A 23,415-nucleotide genomic window follows, 5' to 3' on the forward strand; every position below is an offset into this window, starting at 1 on the left:
ATCACGGGGAACACCCTACCCAGGGCAGGACCAGGCCTGGGGATTCGGGCCCGGGGTAGGCGTGGGTCCTGAGCCCCCCGCCCGCCCAGGTTCTCAGGCTCACACGGCAGGCACTCCCACTCTTTCTGAGCTGTTCCTCTCTTTGGATTCCTAGGTCTTGGACTCTGAACCCAAGTACTGGATTATGCCCTTCCTGTTGCTGGGAAAAGAAGAGAAACCTCATTTACTGAGGACTCAGTCTTTGCCAGACCACAGGGAGGTCAGCTGTAAGCATTATGTCATTTGATTAACATAAAGACTTGGTGAGGATAAGGAGGAGACTAATAGTTGCCAACGTTTATTGAGCAGCTATGATAGGTAGCTGCTTTTCACCTGTCTTCTCATTTAATCTTCATGCAGCACCATGGGGTAGCTATTATTACTCTTGTTTTACTCATGAAGCTACTGAGGTATAGAGTTGTTGTGAGACTTGGCTGCGGTCGCATGGCTAGCGGGTGCTGGGCTGATGTTAGGGTGCAGTGGTCTGACCACAGGATCTTTGTACCTGATGCTGGTGGAGGAGATGTGGTTTGTTGAGGGTGGCAGACTCAGGATTTTTCTCAAAATTCCTATCCCTTCTATTCCTCTTGTCCCTGGGGACCAGGGACATTTAACGATTACCCACCATTTCAATTCTCTCCTTCCTGCCACCCTTCCCAGCCTTTAGCCCCAGGTTTTACACCCATCTTCTCTCTGTTCATGGTCTCGCTCCGCCTGCCATTAGCTTCCTGCACGGCATCTGATTGGTTATGGTTCAGAGTCCTGGTTCCTATTTCTTGGTTCCTACCAGGTCCTGAGCCCTGAGCCCACTTCCTCTAAGTCCACATGAGCGGTCCCCAGTCCGGGTGATGCCAGGCTCTTGCCTTATGGGAGGGGTTCCGGAGACTGTAAACTCAGGAATGTGGGAGCTTCCTGGATGCCTCAGTGCCCCCTGCAATTATGGGTCTCAGCAGGCTCCTCTGCTTGGTGAAAGCATTGCCCCCAGGGCTGACTTTTAACTCCTCTCCTGGCCTGTTATTTCTTTGCTCAGGTCTGCAAGTTTGAAGCTGTCAGGGAACAATCAGCCCCTTTGCTGGAGAAGGGCTGGGCTGCCCACCCTACGTCAGTGTCCTTAGAAAACCGTCTGTGTTTGGGAGGGGAAGGTATCGCCCTGAATGGCATACAGAGTGGGGAGGACAGAGCTGCCCAGGGGCTTGGGCTTCTCAAAGAAGGCATTCCAACAAGAGGCAGGAGGAAGTGGGCAGAAACACCAGCCTGGAGTCTGGCTGGCAGTCAGCCTCCCTCCATCCCTCCATCGCCCCAGCCCAACATTCTTCATTCTGAGCGAAGTGAGGAAGATCTGATGTGCCCTGGGCTCTCTTTGTGGCCCGGGGAGGAGGAGAAGCGTTCTATGCTCCATAACCACGCCAGACAGAGGGCTGGACACCAAACACAATACACATGCATTTAATAGACACATCCCCGGAAGGGAAGAGAGAGAGTTCTCACTCCCAGCAGGCAGCTTATAAGCATCGTGAGACAGGTGGGTTGCCAACCTGGCATTGAGATGGCCTGGGAAACACCCACTCCTCCTCTTTGTGTCTGGAAGGTGGGGAGGAAGAAGGAGGAGTTGAAGGGGGGTGGTCTCCGCAAGATAGGCCAAATGTAAATATTGAGAGAGGGAGGGCATTGGCACAGAGCGGGTGGGGGTGGGGACACTCTGGGGACTGTCAGGAGGGCGGAGGCTAGCTTAAGCTGGGGAATGGGGTTTAGCCAGGATGCCAGGCTTGCTTCCTGGCAGCGCAGGTGGGCCAGGGGTGAAGAAGAAGGACCCAGGTATCGTGTCTGTGAGTATAGACAGGCCAGGTCAGCAAGCGAGCAGGCTTTAGGCCAGGGGTGGGGGAGTGGGGTGGCTGCATTTAATGCTTGTAGCTCTTCCGGCTGGAGGATGTGGTAGAGACAAACTTGACACTGGAGCCACTGCTCCCGAGGCCCCGGCTGCTACTGGCGCTGAAGCTGGAGCTGCTCAGGCCCGAGCCCAGGTTGTGCCCAGCGCTGGTGGTGAAGGAGTAACCGCTGCCCCCACTGAGACCCAGACTTCCGCCTCCAAGGCTGCTGCCGCCGCCGTAGCCACTGGAAACAGTGGAGGTGACCACAGCTACCAGAAGAGAGGAGAGAGTCAAGACCCAGAGCAGGAGAGAAGAGAACTGGAGTGTCAGGGCCTGTGCCCCTGTGTCTGTGGGGTGAGGATGTGGTTGTCTGGTCAGGCAGACTTTTGCCTCCTCCAGGCTCCCCGCCCACTTAGTGGGAGCTCTTGTCTGGGCTCAGCCTGGTTTTCCCTGGGCCAGTCTTCCTGTCTGGAATGGCTTCCTGCTTCTTCTCTGCTACTTGGCGCCTAGCTGTTCCTTTCAGAACTTAATGGAGACTTCTTACATTCAGGAAGCGATTCTAGTCCACATGCCTTTCTCTTTGATCCCTCCACAGTCCCCTACCACTCTGTCCCCTTCTCCCTCTGTGGGCCTGGCTCTGGCGTCTCTCTTCTTTCTCGGGCGAACATACATATTTCCCTCGATGTCCCCAGCCTCTGCACCCTGAATCCCAGAATGGAGCTGGAGTAATCTTGCTAGACCAAGTGACAGATGACCCACTGGCCAGCCAACTCTGCTCCCATTCTGCCCCGCTCCCCAACCTGCTCTTTTTTGAGCTCTTATAACCATGCATCACCTTCAACATGCAATCACTACACTGGGCTCTTCGGAAGGGAAACTGAAATAAAAATGGATGGATACAGAATGAACTGTGTTCTCAAAAAAAAAAAAAAAATAGGTTGAATTCCTCACTTCCAGTACCTGCAAATGCAACCGTATTTGGCAATGGGATCTTGCAGATGGAATCCAGTTAAGATACAATCATTAGGGAGGGCCCTACCCAATAGAGCTCGTGTCCTTATAAGAAGAGGAAGGGCGTCCACATGAAGACAAACACATAGGGAAAGGGCCATCTGATCACAGAGCCAGAGATCAGCGTGATGCAGGGCAGGGAACACCGAGAACTCTCCAGAAGCATGACACAGTACATTTCTCTTATCTGAAGCCCCCCAGTTTGTGGTACTGCAATGCCGCAGCCCTGGATAACAAACACGGACTTTTATGTGCTTTCAAGGGAAAAGGAACTTTAGAAGTTACAGCAGCCATCCCCAAAACTAGCTCTGAGGGTCTCGGGAGCCACTAGACAAGGATATCAGGGAAGGAGGACAGCTGGGTAGTTTAGAGGGCTCTGCCTTCTAGAGTCATCAATTAACATAATCGTTGGTTTTGTGAATCCTGTATCAGGAATACCAAACTCATTTGTAGGATGCAAGCTGGAAAAGTCATCCCAGTCAGCCTCATGATGCCAGCAGTGAGCTCTGTGAGTGACCTCCACCCTTAGTGGCATGGGGTTTCACCAGCTTACTACCCCTCTCCCTTCCTGAGCAGCTGAACCCACCTGCCCTGTCCTATATGCTTTTGCTGCCTGGAAAAACCTGGGTGACCTTCTGCTGTTATACTCTGTAAACTGGAGCGGCAGGGCTTCTCCCCACACCATTCCCAGAAGGTGTGGCCTTCCTGGCCATGCCCTTCAGCCCAGCGTGGAGGCTCCCTCCACAGGCTGAGGGCATAGCAGGCTTTCCTAAATCCTATCTGTAGTGAATGCTCTTGTCTGATCTAGACTTCCACCTCCAGTGAGAAAGGGGTGGGGTCCAGGGACATGGGGGGAAGAACCTATAGGTCTAAACCCATGCAGAAGGGTCAGAGAAAACCTCCGCTCACCCTTCCTTTGGTGCTCTGTCCCTTGCAAAGGGGTAAGAAGTGGGACCTTACAGACTCTCTCCTAAAAAAAAATTAAAAAGAAAGAAAGAAAAAGACTCCTAATATGGCTCTCCTTATAAAGAAGTCAAGACCTCAAATCTCAAAATGAACCCTGTCTGAGGGGGGTCCCGTCCAATGTCTTGTGCATGCCCTCTCCCCTCCCCCGTGATGCCACCTCCCTGCCCCAACCACATGCACGTGAACTGACACAGAGGATGTCATACTCACAGATGTTAACAGGAGAAACGCCCTCTCCGCTCAGCCTGATCAGGGGGAAGAGGGAGAAGGAACGTTACTATTACATCCAGCAGCTCGTGGGCATTTAAATCACATTTTTGTAATGATGAACATTGAAAAACCCTCTATTATTTTTATTGCAGCTGTGAGTGGAGGTTGAAATAATTTAAATAGTAGTAGTATTAAAAATAACAATCTGGAGGAAAACCTGTAATCTCAGAAACATTTTTTTGGGGGGGGGGTTCAAACTAGGTAGACACCTGGAGGAAATGAAAGGGAATCATACACTCGAGTAGGCTGGAAAGGCAGGGCTCCTTGAGGAATAAGATTTCCCTCTCAACAATGGACCGTTGTTAGGCATGGGGCAGTGCCTCGGGTGATTAGAGGTGTGGAGAGGAGACTGAGTCATAAACATAACAATAACAATAATCAGCCCATTATTGTAGCAACCAGAGTAATTTTGCTTTCGCATACTAAGGACAGAGCTGGCCTTCATTCATAAGCACATACTTAGAACATTAAAAAGGACTACATACCTGATACCCACATTATGCCACTTAATTCTCTTCATGACCCCATTCAGTAGGTGTCGCTACCTCCATTTGATGGATGGGGAAAGCGAAGCTCAGAGAGGTGAATTAATTGCCCGTGTTCACAAAGCTAGATTTGAAGCCAGACTCCCTTGGCTCCAAAGCCCATATCTTTGGCTACAAAACTGAATGATCACTAGCATTTTTTGACACTTGTTATGGATCGTGAAATGTTCTAAGGACTTTATGTGTATTCCCTTATTTTAACACTTTTTTTTTTTAAAGATTTTATCCATTTATTTGACACAGAGAGATCACAAGTAGGCAGAGAGACAGACAGAGAGAGAGGAGGAAGCAGGCTCCCCGCTGAGCAGAGAGCCCCACGCGGGGCTCCATCCCAGGACCCTGGGATCATGACCTGAGCCGAAGGCAGAGGCTTAACCCACTGAGCCACCTAGGCGCCCCTTATTTTAACACTCTTACTAACATATAGGATGGAAACCACGGTTAGCCTCATTTCATAGGTGAGAAACAGAAAAGTAAAGTAATTTGCCCTTGGTCACACAGCTAGTAATCGGCAGAACACTGAACTTTGGAGATCAGATGATTTGCCTCTTTATTCCATCATAAAGAATCTGAGGACCAGAGAAAGGACACTGAGGTTATGTACCTAGTTGGTCGTAGGCCTGTCTGCCCAAATCCTGGGACAGTTTATTCTCATACCAGACCTGCTGCATAACACAATTTCTCCTTTGATAGAATTTTATTACTTAGAGCCTGATCAGGTGCTAGATTTTTATGGGGTATGAAAAGCAGTTGTGCTTCAAATAATGGCATTTGATAATGAGTTACTAACCCGGAAAGAAATTGCACCTGCTTGTTGTTTTTTTTTTGTTTGTTTGTTTTGTTTTGTTTGTTTTTTGTTTTTTTTCTTTCTCACAGCGCAGTTCTGTCTGCATTTTAGGAGAAGAGGGGGCCACAGCAACCTGAGCCCTTAGGAATGCTCGCGGAGCTGGAACAGCGGTGGTGCATCTGTCCTCACCTGCACTCCTCGCCCTCCAGCAGCTTGCGGTAGGTGGCGATCTCCACGTCCAGGGCCAACTTGACGTTCATGAGCTCCTGATACTCGCGCAGCAGCCGGGCCATGTCCTGCTTGGCCTTCTGCAGGGCCTCCTCTAGGTCCACTAGCTTGGCCCGGGCATCCTTGAGGGCCAACTCTCCACGCTGTTCTGCATCAGCGATGGCCGTTTGCAGGCTGGAACACTATAAGAAAAGGAGGAAGCCATGAACCTAACTGACAACCCCTGGAGGTGCGGTGCTTCTTGGGTAGGAGTCCTAGAAGCATGGCAGGATGACCCGGGAGAAATGAATGTGCAAGGAGCTCTTGGCCCTGCCAAAACTCTACCTGTTTCTTGACGCTGTCGATCTCGGCTCTCAGCCTCTGGATCACCCGGTTCATCTCGGAGATTTCTTGCTTGGTGTTGCGGAGATCATCGCCGTGCCGGCCGGCTGTGACCTGCAGCTCCTCATACTGATAGAATCAGAGCAGAGTGAGTCCCCTTGTCAAACACGTGGGCTGGGTACTCTCCATGTGCACAGCCTGGCCCTCAAGGCCACCCGCAGACCCAACCATTCGCTGATCATTCACGCACTCCCTTGCTCAGTCATTTTGGTGGTATTTCTTAGGCACACCTACCTGCCAGGCACATGCCAGGCTTTGGGAGTATCACAGACAGCATCATCAGACCCGTGCTTACAGATTATTGGGAAAATAGATGTTAATGAAGTATTATTGAATTTACAGTTCCAAACTGGGATGAATATCTCTTAGGAAATGAATGGGTAGTGTAAGAAAGGAATCTGACCCAGATATGGAGTTGTGGGAAGGAGCTCAGGGAAGTCCTTCCAGAGATAGAGGTGTTTGAGCTTTGTGCTGAAGGGTGGGAAGGAGTGATCTAAGTGATAGGCTGGGGAGAAAACATTCCAGATAGGGGAGATAGTCTGTGTGAAGACCCTGGGGCAGGAAGAAGCATGGTGAGCTCTGGGCAGGTGGGAGTGGGGGAGAAAAGGTGTCTTGGTCAGTGTCCTTTAGGGATCCCGGTCATGGGACATACATCCAGACCCATGTGACCATGAATTTTGGTAGCTCTCCAGACATCAGTGGTGGGGGTGTTGGATGGAGCCAGGCTGAAGGGGGCACAGTTCTGAAGACTTTGTAACAGGATCCCCCATCTGAGGGAGCTCTCTGCCTAGTGGGGCATATCCAGGATGCACTCATTTAGGAGAAATAACACACCCTGACTCCAGCCCACACATTTCCCAGGGAAGAAGAGCCCCTGCCCAAGTGAAGATCTGTCTGGCTTTGAAAGTGCTGGGTGGCCCAGCTCCTCCATTTCTAGATACATATGGTTTAAGGGAACAACAGACCCTACCAACAAAAGGAAATGTTCACTGTAAATCTGAACCACTGTAAATTTCAACTTAGGCATACCTCGCCTCTATTCACCATCTGCCTCTGCCTCTAGGGGGGATGTCCCTCTGTATTGTGCACCCCAGGACCTGATACCCTCTTCCTTCCTACCATGTTGCAGTGGTAGGGACTAAGGCAGTGTGCACAGCAGGGTAAAAGATGGAAGCCACATGTAGGGGAGCAGCTGGCCCTGAGAGGGGTCTACATTGGGCAAAGAGGTGATCTCATGGATTGGACTATCCAGTCACTACAACCTCCAATGCCCAACCTTCTTCTGGCCATCTGTGACTTCGGACAGTAGCTCTCACTGGTCCTCCCAATGCCGCCTTTTTTGATAGAGTCTTTTGCTCAGCAAAGTCCTCATTTCTATCTTCCAGCCCCCGCAGGATTGCTTATTCTCCCTTAAATGCCTGCCCCGTCCTTGGCCATCTATGGTCCCTGGATGCTTCCAAATGCCAGGAAGACCCACCTTGTCTTGGAAGCTTTTTATTAATCAAAAATAAACTGCTTGCAGCTTATTTATTTATAACTCTGCAATGCTGCTTGACACAAGTGTATTGAATAAATAAGCCATTTAGAAATAGCTCTGTGACTCTTTCTTGGTTGTTTTGGAGTCTCACCCAGGCCCAACCACATCATAAGTGATATGGGGACAAGGGCTGACCTGAGCACCCAACATTGTCTGACCACATGGTAGGGGGTATGGTTGGGTTTCCACACCCATTTCAAGTTGACTTTTCATAGCACCGGACACTTCTGCCATGTCGAAAGAAACAGAAATGCTCCTGTATTCCCTGATGCTCATGGCTAATAGTTAAATGATTATTCGGGGCTTCAGATAACACTAGTCCTGGAACCTATCACAGAGGTGCCTACACTCACCTTGGTCTGGTACCAAGACTCAGCCTCAGCCCGGCTGCGGTTGGCGATATCCTCGTATTGGGCCTTGACCTCGGCGATGATGCTGTCCAGGTCCAGGCTGCGGTTGTTGTCCATGGACAGGACCACAGATGTGTCACTGACCTGGGTCTGCATCTGGGATAGCTCCTGTAGAGCCAGAAAATTCAGCATCACCAAGACATAAAAAGAAATGTTCTTGAAATCACATGACCTGTCAAGGTCAGGAATCCCTTCTTGGCTTCCCTTGGAGGGATTCTTCCAGCCCTTCCCTGGGCACTTGAAGCCATTTTGGGACTCCGATGTCAATCCCAGAAAAGTTTCTGGGTCACAGATCAGTGCGATGAGGGTGTGTGCCCCGGCATAGCTTCTCAAGACACCCACCTGTGTGTTTTCCCTGAGTGTGAAGGGTGAGCCAGTGTTCTCTGGTTCAAATTATTCTGAGTTGAATATGACATATGTTGATTCATATGCCAGCACAAAAGCCTTCTTTAGGATACAGTGAGTTTTAGGACCCTGCTTCCCTCTGTACAGTGTGACTTCATCGTTCCCTACTTCTTTCTCCCCTTCAAAGACCCAGGTCTCTGCCTTCAGAGTGGCAGTGCCCAGAGGAGGCATCTTCAGAGGGCAAGAAGCACCCTGAACTGAGGAGTAACTTGCCTTTTCTGAACTTTTCTGGGATAGGAGAGGGAGAGGTGTGTCTTGATTCCTTGGAAATGCTACCCAGGGATCTGGGATTCAAGAATCAGCACTCTGTCTTTGCTGCCGTGGGGTAGGGGAAGCAGCCTCAGAGCTGAAGTAGGGTTTAGTGTGACAAGATTGCAAGCAGTTCTCCCAGGTGCCCATGACCACCTAAGCCCCAGTTTGGACCATCTGGGGCAAGATGCTAGATGGAGGCCCCATATAGATGACATTCTCTGCAGCATCCTTTTCTTCCCAGGCTGCAGATCTAGGAGGGACAAAACCATTTGCAGGCTCTTACGGCCTCAAAGAGCATCCGGAAGAAGTTGATCTCATCAGTTAGAGAGTTGACCTTGGCCTCCAGTTCCACCTTGTTCATGTAGGCTGAGTCCACATCCTAGAACAACAGCACAAGATGCTCCTCTAAGACCCAGCCCCAAGCAGTGAGTCCTGAAGAAGTTGGGCAGACTCCTTCCTGGCCCCTCCAGGTTAGATTTTAGTAACTCTGGATCTGGGGCTTGGGGTTGTGGTGGATGATTGTAGAGAACTGGGGTCTTGAGTCCCCTGAGCTAACAGAAACCCTAGCAGGGTCAGGGGGACATAAATACAGAGGGAGCATTTTGGCAGATTTGAGCTCTCCAGATACTCTGAAGGGTTCTGTGCCATTTCAAGGGTGAAGTCACTGCATACTCCAAGATTCAGTTTCGAATCCTCTCCTTTGAGAGACATTTCCACCCACCTTCTTCAGGGCCACAAACTCATTCTCGGCAGCGGTGCGCTTGTTAATTTCATCCTCGTACCTGTAAGCACAGAGGAGAGGGGGCGTGCTGTTGAGCAAGCGTTCAGTTGAACTCTTCCCCGACTGAGGACCATTTCTGGTGTAGCAAGAGTTAAGAGACCTCAGATCCTTTCCAGCTCTTCCACTGACCTGTGTGTGACTTGGGGTGATTCACTTAACCTCTATTTCTCCCTCTATAAAAGGGGAATCATTTCTTCTGCCAGCAGTTTTTTCTTCTTATTATTCCTTTTGTAAGAGTAGAAGGTGAGCATGGAACTGATGGGAATAAAATACGTACTTATGCAACTCCATCTTCTTAGAGATGCACAGTTGCAGTCTTTGAAAAATGTTCCTGCCTCTAGTGGCTGCTAGAACTGCGGGGTAAATTTTGCTTGTTCAGGAAGAAAACCATTCCTGGTAGATTGTGAGGTCTTTTCACTGAGCCTCAGAGCAGCTGTGTGACAGCACGCTTTCAGTAAATAAGAGTGGCTTTAATTCAGAAACCAAGGGTAAGCCAGCTAAGAAGTTAGGGGGGACATCACTTTTGATTGGATACCTCACCTACTGCAGCGTGGATGATGGCTAGTCAAATTTTGCCTCCCCCGGGAGAATTGCCTCATTTACACTGGGAATGCACCAGCTCAATAATAGGGCCCGTGCCAGCAGAGTTAAAGAATATTCTGACTGTGAAATGGTATCATGCTTTCCAGAATAGCCATGTTATGTTAGATGATGCAGACATCCCTTTGTGGTCATGTGGACACGTCAGAATAGGCTTCTTGTTAATAGCGATGGGTGAGATGCGAGTCTCTTTGTTACTCTATGCCATGCTATCTTCCAATCACGGGATAATGACTCCAAGTTCCAAACCTCCCTGTGGGCACTGGTATTTGCTGCTTTGCACCTTGTTGGTCCTATTTAAAAGGAGTCCTGAGACGACTGTGTGTGGCCAGCAGCCCGTCTTCCCCTTACCTGACTTTGAAATCTTCCACAACGTCTTGCATGTTCCTCAGCTCAGCGTCCAGCCTGCCCCTCTCTGTGCTGATGCTGTCCAGCTGCCGGCGGAGGTCATTGATGTAGGTGTCAAAGAAAGGCTCCAGGTTCTGCCTCACCGTCTTGGAGCCCTGCTCCTGAAGAAGCTCCCACTTGGTCTCCAAGACCTTGTTCTGCTGCTCCAGGAACCTTACCTGGAGGGAGGGAGAATGAAATATTTTAAAAGATTTTATTTATTTATTTGACAGACAGAGATCACAAGTAGGCAGAGAGGCAGGCAGAGAGAGAAGGAGGGGAAGCAGGCTCCCTGCTGAGCAGAGAGCCCAACTTGGGGCTCGATCCCAGGACCCTCGGATCATGACCTGAGCCGAAGGCAGAGGCTTTAACTGAGTCAAGCAGGCACCCCGGGAGAATGAAATCTTGAGAAATTGGGGAGGCAGTGCCAGACACTCCAACTGATAAGGGAGAGAAGAAAAGTCCGCCTTTTACCTGATACCCATCTGTCAACTATATAACTGACCACTCCAAATCAGAATGAGAAAGCCCTTGATGCTGCCCCACTATTCTCCGGGGCTACCATAGAACTGGTATAGTGGGCGTAGAGGTCTCTTGGGGCAGACTCTATTCTTGGGTTGAGTGTCTTGACAACACCTGCTCTGAGTGAGGCTACTTGGCTCAGTGGAAACTCCTCCTTGGAGAACAATGTAGCTCTTCCCTCGGTGTTGGCTGAACCAACTGCGTGGCTCCCAGGGAGGATGAAGGAACTTTCCACAAGGTCCCGTGGGGCCATCTGGCCCCACTTGCAAGGTACTTGTTGAGTGGATGTGTTTTTCCACAGGGAGGCCATTGCATTACTGCTCCCTGTCTGTGCGGAGGGCCTCTCCAAGCATTCCTGCCACCCCACTCCAATGGCACACATACATCCCCCCAGCTCACCTTGTCGATGAATGAGGCAAATTTGTTGTTGAGCGTCTTGATCTGCTCCCGCTCCTCTTTCCGCACCCGCTGGATGGCGGGGTCGATTTGCAGGTTGAGGGGAGTCAGGAGGCTCTGGTTGACGGTGACCTCTTGGATGCCTCCAGGTGGGCACACGGGGAAGCCAGAGGACCCATAGCCTCCTCCGGCTGTGCCCCCATAGCCAAATCCACTACTGACCCCAAACCCACTGCTGGCCCTGCCACCAAAGCCACCTCGAAAGCTGCTGCCGCACCCCCCAATGGAGACCCGCCTGGTGCCCCCCAGGTTGTAGAGGCTGCGGCTCCCGAAGCCGGCCCCAGCGCTGCTCATCCTGCCCAGCCCTGCACCGCCACCTGCAGAGCGGACCACGGAGACGGAGCTGAAACGGGAGCGGCCGGCGGCTGGGGTGGTGGCTGAGGCCGCACTGAAGCTCCTGCGGCTGCCGGTCTGGAAAGTGATGCTAGACTGCCTGGACATGGTGGCTGAGCAAGGCTGGCGAGGAGAGCTCCTGACAGGGGCGCGTGTGACGGGGGGATGGAGAAGATGGGGCACCTGGGGAGCTCTGGACCGCCTTGACTTTTATGGACCTGCGGGAGGGGTGGGGCGCTGCCTAGGGAGGCCTCTGATGGCATCCCCCAGGCATTCACCAGCCCTGAGCTCATGCTCAGCACCCCTCCGGGACGGTGTCAAGGCCACTGGTTGGTTCCCTGGCATCCCTCCCCCACGTGGAAACTCCTTTCCAGTCGCAACTTGATCAGCAGACGAATGAGAAGCATGCTAATTGCTTTCAGTCATGTCCTAATCATGCATCTCTTAATGGGCTCTAAAAACACCGCCTCATTTCTAAACCGCTTCCTTAGGCCTGGGACCCACCCCCTCCTGGGCAAACATCGTGTGTCAAAACAAGTGCCTCGATTCCCTGTTTCCCAGGCCTTCCTCTTCCCACCTGTGCTTCCTGCCCCTGAGCCTTTTCTCACCAAGTGCCCGCTATGTCCCCTGCCCCATACTGTCCTTCCAGGTCCTAAAAATCCTGTTTCACACTCACCTTTCTTAAGAAACCATTCAGTTTTGATTGCTCCTTTGTTTTCCTCATAAGCTTCCCTCTCTACAGTGTAGGTCACACTTGATGTCCTGGAGCGGGCGGCCATGCACACATATATGCCCTGTCTGCTCCACAACAGGACTCTCGGGACCAGCCCCTCTGTCTGTCTGCTGCGGAGAGAAGCTGTGAGTGTGGGGCGATGGGTTTGAGTCCCAGCCCCACTTACTAGTTATGAGGCCCTGCGCCACGCACGAGCTTTCCCTGAGCCTCAGTTCAGGTGTCTGTAAAGTGGGGTTTGTGACGAGGATTTGTGTGGGAAAACAACTGTTGCAAGGCCTAGGACGTGCGAATGCCAAGGAAGCATTTGTGGAGACTTCTCTCCTTCTGGTGCATCAAGCACGAATGAATGAAGAGCCAGCTGGATGTCCCTCCCTGTGGCAAGTCTGGTGGGGATTTGAAACGAACACCATACACGTTCTTTTTCTTTAGTAACAGGCTTGTGGTATGAATGGTTAGAAAGAACTGAAGTTCATTAACTTATACAAAAGTGATGTACCATAAACTGCCTCACAGCTCTATCTGAGGCTGCCTTATACCAGAAACTTCCCAGACTGGTCACTCAGGCTGAAGGCCGGGGGTCCCTGGCTTTCAGTCTTGATCGTAAGAGCTCTGGGGGTTGCACTGAGTGGAGGGTGCCCAAGAAGTTTGTCTTGTTTTTCCCTGTTCGTCTCTTGGACTGAGCCCACATCCCTGTCAGTGGAAACCGATAGGAAACCTGCAAACTTCTGGTCTTCCCTTTCTTTTCCTCTCACCCCACTGCTTCTACCCTGGGGTGGGGGAGCCAAACAGAGAAATTGTTAGGTTTTCTTTTATCTTGCTGACTGCTTGCTCCTTGCACTGGTTTCAAAAGCTAGCAAAATGAGAGAGGAATGGCAGTATATTCAGGTGCTGGAAATTGTGTCCCTGAATGGTAAATTCAACAGACCAGTGGTACCCAGCTATGGAGAAGTTGAGCCAGATTCCATGGTCTTCCCACACAGGTGTCCTTTCAGAGACACACGTGGAACGATGGGCTAGCTGACGCTCACCGGCCTGGAATGACAGCTTGGCCCTGGTTCACGGAGCTCTTTCCTCCTTGCGGCTGAGGCGAGCAGGGGTGGGGGGAGCTCTCCTCCGTGGATAGATTGTTTGAGAGTCTCAGTTTCCATAGGGAACCTATGAATCATAGCATTTGTTGATACAGGGCGAGAGGAGCATGGGAGTTCTCTCACCAGGTTGTCGGGGTGCCCAGGTCTGAGCCGGGTGGTTCATGCATCTGGGGCGGAAAGAATAATTGTCTTTGTTTTCCGTATTCACCTCATGATAATCTTTCTCCCAGAGAAGAGACACTCATTTCCTGATCTGTGCTGAGGAAACCCTTCAGAGCTTTCCACCAACAGAGGCCGGTGGAGAGGTTTAGGGAGCACTGTAGCCTGTGGCAATGGGGGCCACCTGCACTTTCTCCCCTCACACTTCCCGTGTGGGAGCTGACTCCAGTCTGCCTTCCTGCCTGGGTCCTTCCTTTCTTCCCTATGCCCTCTTGGGGAGCCCTATTCCCAGACATTACCTCTCGTCCTGTTTCCATTTATCATGTGTCTGGGACGGCTCTCTTCTTCCCCTCCCTCCTCTCTCTAATTTTTCCACCCGGACTGTTTCCAGAGCTGGACTGTCTCCCTCACGGACTTTGGTGACATAGATGGAAATGGATAACCCTCTGGCTTTTGTTCTTCTTTTACTCCCTCTTCTGTGGCCTTTGGCCTTCATGGTGGCTTTCTCTCCAGCGAACGATGTCTACATGAATGCCGAGGACACCCCAGCCTCCCTGACAGCCTGTGTCACTGTCCCATTCAAAACCTCAAAACTTGAGACTATTAATACCATCTTCTTTCCTTTCTGCCACGGAAGGTTGTCTGTTTTGATATTAACCTCCTTTATAATTCCGCCTAAAACTCACCCTCAAGAAGGCTTCTCAGATGAACTGCACTCAGGTATTGACCCCTTTCTGCATGTTTCCTGAGACTACCTGTTCAGGCTTGCCCGCCACTGTGTATTTCCACCGCTTTGGTTTTCTGGTGGTCCAGGAGCTAGCTTACCCCTGAGGGGTAAGGGTGTTTTTCTTCCACCACCACCCCTCCCCCCGGACTTGCCTCCTACCACTCCATATGGAAGGTGCAGTTCACCCAAGTTAGGTTGACTAGTTCAGAGAAGAACTACATACTCTTCTCTGTTCTCCACGTCTGCTGAGTTCCTACAACACGGTGTTCCTGGGTCTGTCCGGAAGAATTTTTTGGAGGTTTTAGAGAGTGGTGGGTCAAGGACTATGGTGTGTGCTCTGCTGCCCCAGGCTGTTCCCCATCCATCCAGCTCAGGGTGAGCTCTCCCATCCCCAGAGGGACACTGAGGTCCTTGGTGGTGGTAGATTTCAAGGAGACCAGGCTAGAGAGGCAGTCAGGGCTGTGGAAGTCGGTGGAGGAGGCAGTGAAGGCACAGAGGCATGCCTCCCGAGGCCGAAGGAGTTGGGGGGCGGGGCACACCAAGGAGCTTTGGCTTCCAACCAGCCAAGGCCAGAGAAGGTAAGGCAGGCTTGGTGGGGACAGAAGAGATTAGGTAATTCCTTAGAGCAGACAGTTTTGAGGCACAGAGCCAAGTCTCTGTGTACAATCTCAGAGGACCCAAGCCCCAAACCACCTCCCCCCAATCCTTCCATACACAGGGATGGACCGCTCCTCTAGTTAATAACTATTTCTCAACATCTACAGTGTGACAGACATTCACTGTTCCAGGCACTGGGAGATACAGTGGTGAATTAAGTGTGCACAGCACCTTCCTCCTGGAGTATGTGCTGAAAGAGAAAGGGGAGCTGAGGTTGTCGGGGCAGGTGGGGAGGCACCCCATGTGGCTCTGCCAGTTTACAACTCCCAGTGACTGAATGGAGAGAAGAGAGTTCTGTTGTGGTGCTGCCGGAGACGTCGCAACCAGAAATCCTTTCCCACCTGGGTTGTTGGTGCATGCCAGGGTAGCCGACTCTCTTCCTGTCTGGGACATCTGAGAGGCACCACCAGCCTGCCCCTGAGGGGGTCAGACTCTCCATCCCACGGTCCCCTTCCCACTGCCTTAAGAGGCAATCACTGCTGTCCAAAGGGCACTAGATGTGCCCGTCGCTCTCAAGAAGCCACCAAGATTCACCACTTGGGATTTCTCCTTGCTCATGGCCAGACCTCGCTTGATCCGCTCCCTTCTACTGTCCATATAAGCAGGCCTTTCCCCGGGGCCCAGATTTGATGGGCAGATGCGTGCCTTGGGCAAGTGGGAGGGCAGCCCTCAAGTCCCCTTCAGCCAATTTTAGTGACAAAATGGGATGTTATTTTCATTCAAGTTTGTGTTTAAGTGATGGTGGAACAGCCCCTTTCCTCCAAAATCAAGTTCTCCAGACATACCCAACAGACGTGCACGTGCGAAGCATGAACACACGGACACGCATGTCTTAAGAACATTCACGGAACAACAGTTTTGATGCGATGTGGTAGCAACTGGGTGTGTCTAGAGACTGGGTGTGTCTAGGAAGAGAAGTGACATGAAGGAGTAGGGCCAGGTCTTTGAGCCCGAAGGAGCCTCAGCGATGAGGGCACCCAGGACAAGAGCCATCTGAAGGCGATGCAGCTGTCTGGTAGCCTAGAAGGAATCCTGGTTCCCTGGCCTGCCCACATTTGCCCGGAGCCTCCTTCACTTCACAACCAGTGAGAAAAGCTCCCATTGCCCAGGAAGCACAGCTGGGTCCCCTCTTGGGGGGATGGGATGGTGCGGTGCCAGCATCTCCAGTCCCCCTGTGGGTCCCACAGAAAGCAGACACAGGGATTCAGACAAGACAGGCTTCAGGTGTGTCTTGGCTGTCACCTCTGACCACTTTAATGGCTTCATTTGTTCCCTAGATCAGGGAGCTTCACCAGGTCCCCTCCCACTGGTGCCAAGGAGGAGCAGCCAAACAGGGACACTGCTGGCAGAGGAAAGTGGGCGCAACCAGAATGCCCCCTATGGCTCTTCCTGGACCTCTGTGAATAGAGAGCACAATACCCAGAAGCCCTGGACAGGTGGAATGGCACGCTGCCACGGTCCATGGGAACAGGCTGGGTGGGCTGGGTGACACTGCTGCACCATGGGAGGTTGTTGACACCATCCATTGGCTCCTTCCAGGGCTTGGGGGTGCTATCGAGGTCTGGGGTATTTGTCACCAGCTGGGAAGTAACAGCCAGAAGCCATGCAGGGCTTGGCACTACCTCAGGACTTGGATAACATGGAAGACCTTCCCTCCTTCTTGCCTTCCAGTGTCATCCTTCACTCCTGGTCACATCTGAGGGGCACTGCTGACTGGTGCCTTCAACCAAGGTGCATCTATTCATTTGTTCATTTATTCTGTCAAAGAACACTGGTTGGGACCTACAGTGTACTAGGTACTGGGCTACTCCCGCAGAGGAGATGCTGTTATCCCCACTGCCTCAAGTAAAGGAGCCACGACGATACGGAGTCACTGTGTGAACACAAGCAGGCACGGCCCGTGCATGGGGAGCTCTGGGATGCCGGGAAGTGACCCCTCCTCCTTGGAGAGCAGGCCGTGATCTGGGGTCTAGACCCCCTGGCCCTTGCTGTTCACTTCAGCTCTAGAAAACTTCATGACATACGCCTTCAAGAGGTTCCCCATTTCTGGATGAGGAGAGCGAGGCCCTGGAGTCCCACATGAAGTGGAGAGTAAGGCTGGAACCAGGACTGTCGTCTCCTCTTCCCTTGCCCAGGGTCTGGGCCCATGCCACAGCACTCCTCAGTGTGCTAGACATACAGCCATTGTCCCATGTGACTCTTCCCGTCACAGGCCTGCTGGGCTGCGAGGAAGAGAAAATGGACGCCTGTGGTGCAGTGAGAGTCGTGTAAGAGGCCCTAGAACAGAACCGAAGATCTGCAGTTCAAACCGTGCACATTGTGATCTGATCACAGGACAGACCCTGAGGGCTTCACATGAGCCTGACTCCCCCTGTGGGCTCCAGAGGCCACGCTTATGGCACACGTATGAGAATACAGCCTGAGTGTACAAGGAGAGACTGGGACACTGGCTTGGTCTAGCATTTCTCATGGATAAATCACAGAGTGAATCTATCTGTGGATACTCAATATGGGATTGCATTTATCTGCTGAACGCACACCCACTTGTCTGTAAAGTTGTGTCTTACTATGTGAGACATCTCTGCTGCATCATTCACCGGGGAGTTTCTATGGGTAGTTGCTTCTGGATGTGGGGCTCTGTTTTCCACCATCCCCTGGAGGGCCTGAGAGTCCCTGCCTCATGAAGGCTGTCACACTGGGCCACCTGACTGCCAGCTGCCCTGTGGGCACCACGTGAGCACACACTGATGCTGAGGTCAGTGACAATGGATGATGATGTCGGGAAACTGAGAGCCATTGAGCTTGGAATGATTGAGTCAAGGTACACTGGAGAGCAGGTAGCTCTTTGTGCTCTGCTTTAAGAGGGATAAACACTCGAAAGCCCAGAGACAGAGGGTAAAAAATGAAAAAAAAAAAAAAAAAGAATGGCTCATGATTACAAAATTAAAAAAAAAAAAACCACAAACCATTTCTTAGAGGAAGCCACGCAGCAGAGGACACTTCAAATTAGCTGGCTTTCTTTGTGTGCACTCAAAGGGCAATGGATGGATATGCAGCTTTGCAGGGGAGGCTTCAAGGGTGCAAAACCAAGCATGTTTCTGGAATCAGTTGGGATGAAGCAATTCTGAAAGGCCCAGCACCACGTATTTGATGTAGGTTTCATCTGAGCAGCCCAGACGCTGCTGTGACCTGCCTTCCCGGAAAAGGGGTGAAAGGGGGCGTGAACCCACAGGCAGGTGTCTCAGCAGCCTCTGTGTGATTTCCTGTGGTGGGTATACTGGGTATGCTCCCATTGGGCCAATGAGAGACACTAACTCCTTTTAAAGGAATGCATCAAAATGCTTTTCCTTCCCCCCTCCCCCTGAGGGCTGGTTTATTAAGCAAGAGTTGGCCAACTTGGAGTGAGCCCAGAGACTAATGAATATGATGAGGGAATTGGGAAATAGGAGGTATGGGGAGCGGGGAAGAGCACTACAGTAGACCAGTCAGTTTCTTGGTTGTTGTTGGAGTCGCCAGCTGATACCCTTAAACCTCAGCTAGAAGAGTCAACTCAGAATCCGAGGGTCTCTGGAATTTAATGGTCAACAGGGAAATCTTCTCTCCAGAGAAATGGTGAGACTTCTGTAGTTTCTTCCTGGAATGATATAGAAGATATGATTCTGCAATAAATGGAGTTCTTTCTTGTTTGTTTTGGTTTGGTTTTTCTCTGGAGCATTTAATGTCTCTTGAGATAAGCACCTATGTTCTGCATCCCGATAAAGTTGTTTAGGCATTGTGGTATTTAAGGATTTGGTTTTAAACTATGATTTTCCTACATCTTAAAAAAATTTCCTTTTAATCAGGAGGGAGACAAACCATAAGAGACTCTTAATCTCACAAAACAAACTGAGGGTTGCCGGCGGGGAGGGGGATAGGAAGAGGGTTGGGTTATGGACATTGGGGAAGGTATATGCTATGGTGAGTGCTGTGAAGTGTAAACCTGGTGACTCACAGACCTGTACCCCTGGGGCTAATAATACCTTATACATTAATAAAAAATTTTTTTTTTTAATTTCCCCTTGAAGGGACCGATATCCACCTAGCCTCTCCAAAGTGGATCTGACATGGCTCACATAACTTCATAATTTTGCACACACTGTCCTTGTCTTCTGGTGTGTGTGTGTGTGTGTGCGCACGCACGCGCACGCTTGCACATGTGTATGTGTGTTCTGGTTCTGCCAGGTAAGAGGAATTTTTTTTTTCAAGGGTAGGCACAGGATTCAGTTGAATCCAAGATGAACTTAATAGTGTTTCCTCCTTTCTTTAAATTATTTGCAGTGTCTATGATCTGGCTATGCCACCGACCATCTGAAACTGTATTGCTGGGTAGCTTTGTTGGGTTGCTGAGCCACACAGGGCATATATTTGGGAGATATTTTGTGAAGGAAGGCTAACCTAGGCTAAAGACAGTCACATTCCACTCATCACTCCCTCATCACTGAAGAATGAATGAGAAGTCAGAGTAGGGAACATAAGGTTTCATAGACAAGCAAGCGCTCTCAGGGAAAGGCAAGACAAAATAAAGCTTGGACAGAGTCCAGAGCTGGGGGAGGAGAGAGCCGTAAGCTCGCCAGCTTTGTAAAAGCAGTCATTCCTCTTCCTTCCAGTGTGGGCTGGGGTTCTCAAGCTGAAGGGCAGCGCAGCTTGGTGTTTGCCCTCAGTGTGTGAGTATGTCACCAGCTGAGGTCATCATCTGGCAGATGCAGGCAGATGCCCCAGCTAGGTGAGGGGCCCACTCCGGTGTCTGCTGGCAGCACCCCATGGTATAGCACTTCCACCAGAGGGCAGGCAAAGCAAGGAAGGGCTGGAGTGGTAGGGGAAGGCAAGCTCAGTCCCTCCTCTCCTGTGCCTCTCCCTGTGATGGAGCCAGAGTCCTGGACAAGACCACACATACCTCTCTAATCCTGGGGGAGAGATAGATTCTGAAAGGAGGGAGATCAGTCCTTGGATGTTAGTTCTGCCTCTTACTCATTTAACCTCATTGTTGTAACTGGGATAAAGTATAATGATGTGAGTGGGTCCAGAAATCTGTAATTCTCAGGCACTGCCTTCCAGTGATAAGAAAATACGATGGAAGAGAAAGGGTTCTCATTCATCACAAAAACTCTTTGAGGTGCCTAGGGACCCAACAGCAACAGTACCAATGAAACCAAATGCACAAGAATGACCAGAGAAGACTGAAAACAAACAGTAGGAATTGCTGTACCAGAAACCAATATGGAATAGGAAGCATTAGTAATTACAATGGTGTGATCACGTAATGAGATCAATGGAGCAGAAGAGAAAATGTATGAATTCAGCACGTAATGAAAGTGGTATTTTTTAGTTTTAAATAAAGTATAACTTATTTTTTTTCTTTATTTAAAATGTCTGTGTGTGTTTGGGGGGGATAGAAATGAGGATGTTTACCTTTATGTAGCAGAAATGTACAAAAAGGAAAAGAGCCATTATCCAAATTCCCACTCTTTAGTATCAATTGCTATGATTATTTTAACTTATTTACTTTCATCCTTCTTTCCAAGCTAATGTCTTTTAATAAGTCACATATAGAATAAATAAGCACAATGTCCTTTAAATACAATCCATGGCTCAAAGTCCTGCTAAGATGGGTAACCAGCTGGACCTGGTTTGTCTCCCTCCCTCAGGATCAATCTTGAGAAACTTTAGAAACACATGGAAGGCCTGGGAACTAAAAACTACCAGTTACAACCACAAAAACTCTGATGAAGCCCAGGGGGCTCTGAGGCTGTTTGAGCTGATTATAGGGGCAGGTAGTAGCAGCAGCAGCCTGGGACTGAAGTTTGAGGTAGCGGGGGGAGGGGGCTGTTTGGAGGGAAGGGTCTGAAGTTTGGTCCTTGCCTACTGTCTGCCTCTTTACAATAGAAATCCAGAGCAGCAGCCCAACCACCAATGCCCTTGTCTGCAGGTCAATATGAGGACAGATTTACCTACTTCGTAGGTCGGGTTGCCAGATTCAGCAAACAAAAATACAAGATATACAGTTCAATTTGAATTTCAGATAAATGATACATAATTTTTTGGTGTAAATATGTTCTGTGCAATATTTGCGACATACTGAATTTCTTATGTTGTTTACATGAAATTGAAATTTAACTGTATGGCCTCTGTTTTGGCTGGGTAGTCCAATTCATAGGTAACTGGGATAGTAATGCCTGCCCTGAGTATCAAACCTCTGGTAAGCAGTTGGCCTCTGCAGAACTTGGGACTCATTTGGGCTTTACTCAAGGATATGAGGGAAGCCTGTAGGGTAACCAGCTGTTATGGAGCTTCTCAAACGGGGAAGGAGAACCGGAGTCTGAGCCTGGCTTATTGGGAAGTTTCCTTGTCAGCTTTTGGGATTTTATTCAGCATGGCAGTTCCTATGCTCCTCTACCACCAAACCCTTGGCCTCAAACTCTAGAGCTGCATAATAGAAGGGTAGGGAGGTCACTAATATTCCAAAGTCTCCCTCAGCTCCAAACTTCTGCCTAGCAACCTAACCTGTTCAGTAGCAAGACCATTTCCTACCTGAGGACAACCATGGAATAAGGCTAGACTGCAGCTTGCTTCATGGCTAGGGGGTGGTGGGGGAGAAGGTCTTTTCTATGGCTTCAAATTAGCAAAATATTATAACAGAATCAGTTGTTATTTTTCTTGTGAAAGTTTCTCTTCCATTTTATTCCCTTGCATACAGATAACTCGGTATGGAAAGTCTGGTAGCCATATTCTAGAATAAACTTGTGCAAACATAGCCTAAAAGATAGGAAGCCCCTTTCTGGGCAAAAGTCAAAATTATAACCCTGACACCAATATCTGGGAAGATTTGAATGAGCCTCCACTATCTGCTTTCACTTGCCAGAACTTGCATGAAGCTTACACTGAAAATGGCTTTTGGGTGTCCTATCACAAAAGCAGAGTGTTTCCCAGCCAGAACCGCCCCCGTGCTAATCTGAGAGCCATCTGTCAACATGGACCATCGTTCAGTCTCATCTTTTGCCAACAGCACTTCAAAACAAAGTCTCCAACAAACACTGCTTGGAGGTTTTATTAGCTCATTCTATTAATTTCTTGACAGCTTCACTTTGTTTCAAGGAAATTATGACCTAATTTAAAAAGAGTCAGATTCCCTGTGTTTAGGTATACAGTTCTATGGATTGTAACCAGCATGTGTCAAGTTCTTCAGTGTGACCCTAATGCCTTTGCGTGCAAAGGAGCCTATTTCAATTCATTTACTGCTCTGCTCCCAGGCTTTCAATGCTTCCACCCCACAGGGTTATTGGTTCAGCTGATGGATCCGAGAAGTTACTTAAAAGCAGCAACTTTGCAGCAAATCTTTTTTATCACAGAGCCAAACCAAGCATTTTGCCTTCCTATCAATTGGCCTCTGTCCTGCTGGATCAGTGCAGTGTTTTCTTGCCGGTGGCTGGGGCTTGGGTGGAGGAGACGAGGCTGAGGACCAAGCTACCGAGTGACCCAGTTGGAAAAACAAAACCCCTCAGTTATCAGATTATGCTAATCTACTTTCCAGGATCCCGACTTCCCTTTCTCTCCTAAAGCTTTTTAGAAGATTCCATTTTGAGAAAGAGCCCTGAGTGGCAGAGGGCTGAATAGTTGCTGGGAGTCATACCGCTCACAGGATAACTAGTATCACATAATGTTGACTGACAGAGTTCAGTATGAAGCAGGATAAGTTGTCAGTGGGGCTGAGAGAAGGTTCCGCAAAGATAAGGATCAGGTGGGGATGGGGCAGTTTCAGAACCAATACATAATCAGCTGCAAAATCTGATAGAATTGTTATTTGATGCTTTATTTAACACAATGAAAGAAAGCAGAAAGCAGAAAGCAAGCATTGCAGGTCTATGCAGGACTGTAAATGTGTGCCTGAGAGGGTTGTGTCAATACTATTGAGGGACAGTTCAAGGAGGGATAACAACTTGTCATATGGGGAACTCCTGAGTGTAGCTCCAACGGGCAGGACAGTTAGAAATCAAAGGGAAGAATCCTTATTCTGTAGCACGATCCACACTGAGTTTCGGTTTTCAAGAGGGGCATAGGTCATTTTCATCCCAGAATCGTGGAAGACAGAGACAGCAGATCATAAGATGGGCACATCAAATGGACATGTGCTTGTCTGAGTGTCAGTGATTTTTAACCTTCTGATGGCGAATGATGGGAGCTCAGATACAGCTGGTGTAGACAGTGAAAATGGGAAGGAGGACACATCATCTGTAACT

At 49.9% G+C, this 23,415-nt stretch overlaps 1 protein-coding gene across 1 annotated transcript; it reads right to left on the reverse strand.

Moving 5' to 3' along the window:
* Nucleotides 1-1,933: 1,933 nt before the first annotated feature.
* LOC309869771 (keratin, type II cytoskeletal 75) lies at nt 1,934-11,886 on the reverse strand (the record flags this gene model as incomplete). The annotated part of the gene is made up of 9 exons (XM_082741396.1): nt 1,934-2,176; nt 4,095-4,129; nt 5,676-5,896; nt 6,039-6,164; nt 7,986-8,150; nt 8,983-9,078; nt 9,421-9,481; nt 10,432-10,646; nt 11,389-11,886. The coding sequence occupies 9 exons, from the start codon at nt 11,884-11,886 to the stop codon at nt 1,938-1,940; spliced, it is 1,656 nt and encodes a 551-aa protein (XP_082597522.1). The 3' UTR covers nt 1,934-1,937.
* Nucleotides 11,887-23,415: the final 11,529 nt, after the last annotated feature.

Source organism: Mustela nivalis (genome assembly GCF_964662115.1).
Source record: "Mustela nivalis genome assembly, chromosome: 7".
In the NCBI taxonomy this organism is placed as follows: domain Eukaryota; kingdom Metazoa; phylum Chordata; class Mammalia; order Carnivora; family Mustelidae; genus Mustela; species Mustela nivalis.